Raw genomic sequence first — 7,287 nt, 5'->3', positions numbered from 1 at the left:
TATATTTTGATACTTAAATAATGGAATTAAATGGAATTTACTGCAGAAAAGTGAGAATTCATTCTGCTTCTCTTGGTGTGATCCCATTTCCATTGCAACTTAGTTCCTAAGTTAGGCAGGAGGAATTTATTTTTGCACCAGTTTTAGTTCACACACAGTAAATGCAGCCATGTACAACAGCTCCTTATTTGTAAAGTCAAGGAGAATGACAGAAGTTTTGCTTGCTGATTCTTTGTAAAATTGCTCTGCTTCTGTTCAGACTTTTGAGTTGCACTGTAGCATGACTTTACTCAGTTGTTTGTAAAGCGAGTTGTGTTCTTATACCTTCAACGTAAAGAAAATCCCTTCCCTGTATTCTTTGTGTAATAAGTAACAATACAAAAATGCTTTTTACCTAATAAAACATTAAAGGAAAAAGGAAATGTCATCTTTGAAAATTTCTATGAACTCATATCTACCATAACAAATGGTAGCATCCTGTTCTATGTGGAACATGGTAGATTTTTTTTTGTTAAAGATTATTAGCCAGGTAGATTTTAAACAACATCATTTTTCCTGGCAATTTAATAAAACTCTTCAAATAAGACATACAAGTATAGGGTTTGTATTTAAAGTGCTCTTTATCTGATGCAGCAAGTATTTGGCCAGTATCCTTCCGGACTCTAAGTAGCACTTCACAGACTATTAAGGGCGAGGCAGGAGGAAGCAGAACAACCTGTTCTAAATTGTAGCTCTTTGTGAAATAGACCTTAGTGCTAGGTGGTGCAGTACTACCAGAGCATAAAACAAACCCAGCCTTTGTGGTTGAAACATTTACCATGCACACATGTTCTTGCCACAATCTGAAGAGAAGGCAGATGTTAGTGCCTGGGATTTGCAATCTCCTGCTGTTAGAAAGCAAGCTCAGGGACTAGAAAACTCACTGAAGGAAAAAGCAGAAATCAAATGAATGCACGGCGAATGTCCATGGGGCGGGCTCGGCTGGGTCTAGGTGGAAACCTGTCATTGGGACCAGCTCGTCCTGGAAGTGTAGGGTTTGCTCCAGGCAAGGAACCAATTGGGTCAAAATGTGGTCTGAATGGAGGAAACTGGCCTGGTGCTTCTCCTGGGCCAGGAATGAGCGAGTTAATTGGGTCTCCAACATATGGAAGTGTTGGTCTCTCATCATATTCTCCACCAATGATCATTGGGGGATAGATCGGGTTTGATGGGAAAGGGTTGGGAGGAAAGGGATTAGGATAGAATGGGTTGGGATGAAAGGGGATTGGATGAGGTGTAGGGGGCAAAAACATCATGTGTCTCCATCTCAGGGCCTCCTTCTTCTGTTTCAACTTTTTCTTGTATAGCTGCAGACAGAAACAAAGGAATTTTAAAGCTCTCTAAGTGCTTTGTGTTCCACCTTCAGCAACTGCATTCAGTTCTACAGCACATCTCAGAAAAGCACTCCTCACCAGTCTGAAAACCCAGAACAGCAACTCCCCTGCCTGCCAAAGACCAAACACAGCATCTCTGGAAGACCTCTAACCCACAATTTGGGCATGCACCATGTAACTTGTTGATGCTGTTTTCTCCTATTCTCAACATGTGTACACAGAACACCAAACATTTAAATTAAAATTTAACGTAAAGTTAACTGCCTCCCAAAGTCTATGCTTTATTCTCAAATTAGCCCGTGGAGACTAATCTCAGAGAAATTATATAAAAAAAGCCACCTACTTCTTTCCAGTCTGTGTCACGAGACCTTGCAATAGGATCTACAAAAAAAAAAAGGCAAAAAATGAAGAGCAATCTGTTTTATTTTTAAGATGTATTCATGCCACAGACGCCCAGTTTTGTCAGAACTTGAAGAACAATCAACAGATGAAAAAAAACCCACATCCACTTTTGGTCAGTACATTTTTCATAAAGATAATGCATCTTAAAAAATATAAAGCTCCAGGACCATTCAATAAGTAATCAACTTACGGGCACACCCATTCTACCTAAAGCATTATCTCCAAAAGTTACTGAGTAAGTACAGAAATCCCAGAAACACTGCCCCCATCTTTGACTTCTGACAGCACTTCCCTTGATCACATTATTTCTTCAATATCTTCTGATTTTCAGGAATATCTGTTCCCTCCACTTCCTAATATCTGCAATAGCCAGTACGCCAAGGTAGCCAGGGAAACAGATGAAAACAAGGGAGGTCTGCACCACACAATGGGAGTAACTTTGTGGTCCATCAGTAATGGTTTTTCAGACTGGCACCAGTTTTCACGGCAGAAAACCGCACATCTACCTGAATTACACCTGACCAACTGTACTGGTTAGCATCAAAAATGACTGCATTTACTCACAGTGTTTAAAAATCAGAAGTGGTTGCCTGAGGAGCCTCTTATCAAAAGTCTGTCAGACCTAATCCCTCTGTTCACATGAGAATGTAATTAGAAAAACATGTGTCTCAACATTACCTCTGAAATCTCGCAGATACATAAACCTCCATAGAAGCTGGTCATTTGAAGCTGTGTAAAGGTCATGGCAAACAGCAGAAAGAGAGATGAGTGAACGAACATCCAGAAGTCTGAAAATCCGAAGCTTGAGCTCAAGAGGAAGGACCACTAACCCAAACACATCTGGCAAGTTCAGAGCTACAAAATGGAGAAAATAGAAGCATTATCTAAGTGGTGCAGAGTTTACTCTATCTCTAAAGACCCTAAAAGAAAGAAAGGACATTATAATCTTTTCCTTAAATCATTTCCCTTTGATGCCCGAGTTATACCACTTTTCTCAGAAAGTACTGTGACATGACTTCTTATAATACAGATCTCTTGCAAATATAAGTACATTTACAGAGTGAACACAATTGGGCAAACGACACTTTATACTGACTACTATTGGCCACTGTAAGCCTAAGAAACATTCCAGACACCTAACTACGTTTATAGGCTACAGAACAAAGGAAGACAGGAAGGTAAAGAAAGACAGACCTGCCCAATTTCATGGGCCCACAAAAACCACGTTAAATACAGAGCACACGCTTCACATAAAACCTTACTGCACTGAAGTCTAGAGGGAATCCCATTGAGTAGTCTTCAGAATACAAAGTTGACACCCTTTATGGCAATACCTATGCAGAGAATGCCTGGCTTCCTACTGCTCCAAAACACTAGCTTGGTTTAGTTCCTACCATCTTTTCCGAGCCCTCAACGATCAGTTACTAAGAAGATCATTCCCATTCCTGGGGTTAGACTTCCAAATATGATGCTATGTAAATTTTTCTGCTTTGACAAAGAAATGGATCAAAACTACAGAACTACTGCCACAAAAATTATTGTGGTATGATTTTCCCATCACTAAGTGTGGAAAACAGCCACTCCGCTTCAGTCTCTTAAGTGAGACTAGAGACAATAAAAAATGAAAACCAGGAAATTATCATTATATTAACATTTTCTGAGATACAAAGATTAATATAATTTCATTAGAATGTATAAATTACATTATGCTTACTCTTTATATACCCATCACTGAACAGGTGTTTCTAACACTCTTCCTTCAAGGCTTTAGATAGACCCCCTTCCTTCCACCCCCAACCATGAAGTACCATCTCTAATTGTAAATATTTTCTCTCACCTTGTCGGGCAGCAGCCAGAAGAGAGTAAACCAGCTGGTCTTTAAAGAGACGGGATAATTTCTGAAGATCTTTGTAAACACCTGCAACCTTTTCTATCAAAGAGGAGAGGTAAAAAGCTTAACTTCAGGAGGTTATAGTGAAAAAATTATCTAAGAGCAAAAGACTTACGGTTTTCTTATAAGCAGAACTGTAACCTGCTTGTAATCTTGATGGGAGCAGCTCTGCAGCTAGAGTGTAACAATCATGCACTAAGTAATTCATTGACAAGCTACAAACCAGTTCTGTGGCCAGACCAGGCTTTCCTTTAGCCTTAAAAAGCACCTTTAGGTGAAATAATTGAGTTCTTCAGAAACAAACTGACTCTCAAGCTGTCAGAGATACCCTTGATAGATTTCAAAGCTCATGTGTAACACACACCTATGTTGTAAATGCTTGCAATAGTAATTTTTCTGACAGGAAGGTCTTTACATGCTCTTCTCTAAAGAAATAGGACACAGAAGATTCTTACTATTACATTGGACACGTTTCAGTGCTCAGTTATTCTTCTAACGCCTTTTGACTAGACTTGTACATCAGCAACTGGGGCTACCCAGGACACAGTGCAGGACACCGAGTCAGCCTCAACCACCAAAGAAGCCGTTCATACATACTTCAGAGAACAAAAGGCTAGTCAGATCTGTGCTCACAAAGATCCACATCTATCTGCCCTTCTCTTCTCCCTCGCCTTAGTGTTCCCTCTAATTTTGGCATTCTGGAGAGAGCCATGTGGTCAGCACATGTTTTCTGACAAAAAGAATGTAACCATTACGGTGCCACAAGAAGAGTGTAAGTACCATCAGCCTGTGAAGTCCTGAACTGCCTGGCAGAAAGGGGGTATAATCCAGCATTGCTGCCCCAGAGATTCACACATATGCTTAGGATGTCATAAATAGCAGACATATGGGCCAAAGGGTGACTCGGCTTTGCAAGGTTCTTTCCTTACACAGTTAATCCAATAAATTCAAATTGTTTCAACAACAAAATGTGAGTAAATGGCTACACTCTGAACTCCTTTTACCACAAAGCTATGAGTCACCTAAATGGTAACTGTATTTTTTTTTATTCTTTGCTGTTCTCTACCTATTTGGTCCTCTACTGAAGGACATCCTTACTAATCGCATTATTTCCTTACTTTTCAGTTTATTACTATGACTATCACAGCACAATCATACCTGGCTCCTGAAAGCAAACGAAGGATGCTGGCAATAGCTGTATTCTCTTAACACCTTTAATCTCTTTGTTGATTTTTAATGTTGCTGCAAATGTCAGAAAAGAAAAATATTTTCAAAATTTAAAATACATTAGGAGATGACAAAGATCACTTCATTACTGCCTTATCCTTCAGAGGTGTTTTGCTCTCCTCTCTTATCAGACTCCCTCAAGGAAAATACCCAACTATAGGAAGCAGCTAGACAAATAAAAATTTCAGAAAAATAAAGTGGAACTTAAAATAGCAGGGAATAAACAAAGATCTTGGTGACAGAAACCAAGTATTGTCTTCAACAGTTCTATCACATGGACAGAGAAGTAACACAGCAAGCCATTATAACAACCCAGTCATTAGAGAAACACTAACTAGAAAAGACTCAAGAAGCTTACTATATGAACACTACATGCATGGAAATTATAACACTGTCCTGAATCTAATCATAACCTGACTTGGTTAAAACATTTGATCAAAATGTGTACATGTTCTGTGAAAACATATGTGTGTATCCAAATTGGCATAATCTGTTACAAGTTTCACAAATAAAGACAAAAATTTTAATCAAATATATATTGAAATTAAAATCAAGCCCCAATTTCATACTGGTTCTGCAAAAATGTGGAATTGCTCAAGAAAAAAGGCAAACAGAACCACAAACAAACTCAAAAAACACCAAATGATATGGAAATTGCTTCAAAAAATAAGATTTCCTTAAAGTTTCAGGATTGAGTAGCTTAAACTAAATACAATTTTTGAGACCACGGTTAAACTGTTAGTGTGATACAGGAAAGATTATACATTAAAGCTGAAGAATACATAGTCTGGAAGTTGTTTACAAGTCTTGCAAAGAACATGAGGTAAGACAAAATACTGTACCTGGAGCAAATCTACCTCTTCTAATGTTTGGCAATGTATACCAAAGTTCCCATGAAATGAGACAAGAAACAGATTTCTACAACATTGCAATGAAAAGGCAAGGTGAATCACCTAAGGACGATCTGTTGTTATCATTAGAGGTAAAGAAACAGTTAATACAGAGACAGGAAATACCAAGAATATTCAGCATCAGGAAGAAGCATTTCTTGCACCTCAGCAACCTGAATAATCAAGGTGCCGTTCTAAACCAAGCTCACAAAAGTGCATTTAAGTTTTCTCTTGCCAAATAATGGTGATATTTAGCAATGTGCATCCAGGATAAAAACTTGACTAACTTACCATTAACAGCAACAAGATCTCCCAAAGGCACACAAGTCAAACCAGCAGAACCTTCTTCGCAAAGGGGATGTGTGTACTGTAGCTTATAAACACCATTCCCTCTCCATTTCTCTGGCATAGACACTGCCTTGGCTTCTGTCCCCTAAAAATACACAGAAATAACACTACCATACTTTAGCAATGTACCAAGACTAAGGGGTGAAAAAAAGAGAATTAAAAGTTAGGAACTGCCAGAATGCTACTTGCAATTCAAATCTTGGTGTAGTCCTTATGCGCATTATGACACAGATTACAATTGCATGATTATATACTATTTTCCCCAAGACTAACAGCAAATCTAAAGTGAAGTTCATTAACTTTTTTGTCCTGTCCCAGTTTCTGACAGAGGAGTTTCCTCAGTGAGCAGACTCACACCTATTTCTTTGAGACATGTACTTCATTCTGTCATTTATTCCAGCATTCTGACAACTCCTGCATGTACCTTAATTTACTGCATGAAAAACATGTTATTGCACCTTTTCTGAGAACTCACAAGGTCTGACAAGGCTTCAAGAATCACAGCTTGAAATCCATTCAAAAATCTGAGTGGACTAACAGTTTTTCCTTTCAATTTCAGCATGAAAAGGCTCAGATGGAATCACAGAGAGGGATATAACATAGTCACATGTACAAGCAGACGCTCTCTTTCCTCTTAAGTCTGTATAGCGATCATCTTCCCTACTTCCAAGCCTATTGATTAACATAAACAAACTTTCTTCCCAGTAGCAAATATATTCTTCAGATAGTACTTCAGGCTATAGGAATGCAATTAACTTAGCAGATTTATTAAACCAGTATTGGTCAATCAGACACCTAAACTGAACGCCTACATGTACTTAGTTAGCCCTACCGCAAGAAAAAACATGAAAATTTAAACACCTTCCCTGAGAGCAAATCTTTTTTTGAATGGCTAGCCACATATCAGTAAACATACAATGCAAATCTGAAAATCTAAAGGGAAAAGGTGAATTCATATATCAGAGGTACTGCCGTTAGTGCTCAACTACATGTTGGATTCCTCTGTAGGTTAGTGGAACCAAAGTTTAACTGAACTCAGTTGACATTAATAAGGAATTGGAGACAACATTTTGTCAGACATAGGCATTGTTAACCACCATTTGAACAGGATGCCGTTGAGACGGGTTCAGGAAAGGCAGGTCCTCCTTGACCAACC

The 7,287-nt window shown here is 38.6% G+C and overlaps 1 protein-coding gene across 1 annotated transcript; it reads right to left on the bottom strand.

Annotated features, from left to right (window-relative positions):
• Positions 1-601: 601 nt before the first annotated feature.
• FBXO7 (F-box protein 7) lies at positions 602-6,216 on the bottom strand (the record flags this gene model as incomplete). The annotated part of the gene is made up of 6 exons (XM_010283991.1): positions 602-1,346; positions 1,717-1,754; positions 2,454-2,630; positions 3,613-3,705; positions 4,825-4,908; positions 6,075-6,216. Coding segments are annotated over 6 exons (939 nt in total), but the record flags the coding sequence as incomplete, so codon positions are not given.
• Between the last annotated feature and the right edge of the window lie 1,071 nt (positions 6,217-7,287).

This window comes from Phaethon lepturus, unplaced genomic scaffold, assembly GCF_000687285.1.
Source record: "Phaethon lepturus isolate BGI_N335 unplaced genomic scaffold, ASM68728v1 scaffold7043, whole genome shotgun sequence".
Taxonomy (NCBI): domain Eukaryota; kingdom Metazoa; phylum Chordata; class Aves; order Phaethontiformes; family Phaethontidae; genus Phaethon; species Phaethon lepturus.
Note: the sequence above shows the minus strand (reverse complement) of the source record. Positions and strands in the feature narration are given on the sequence as shown.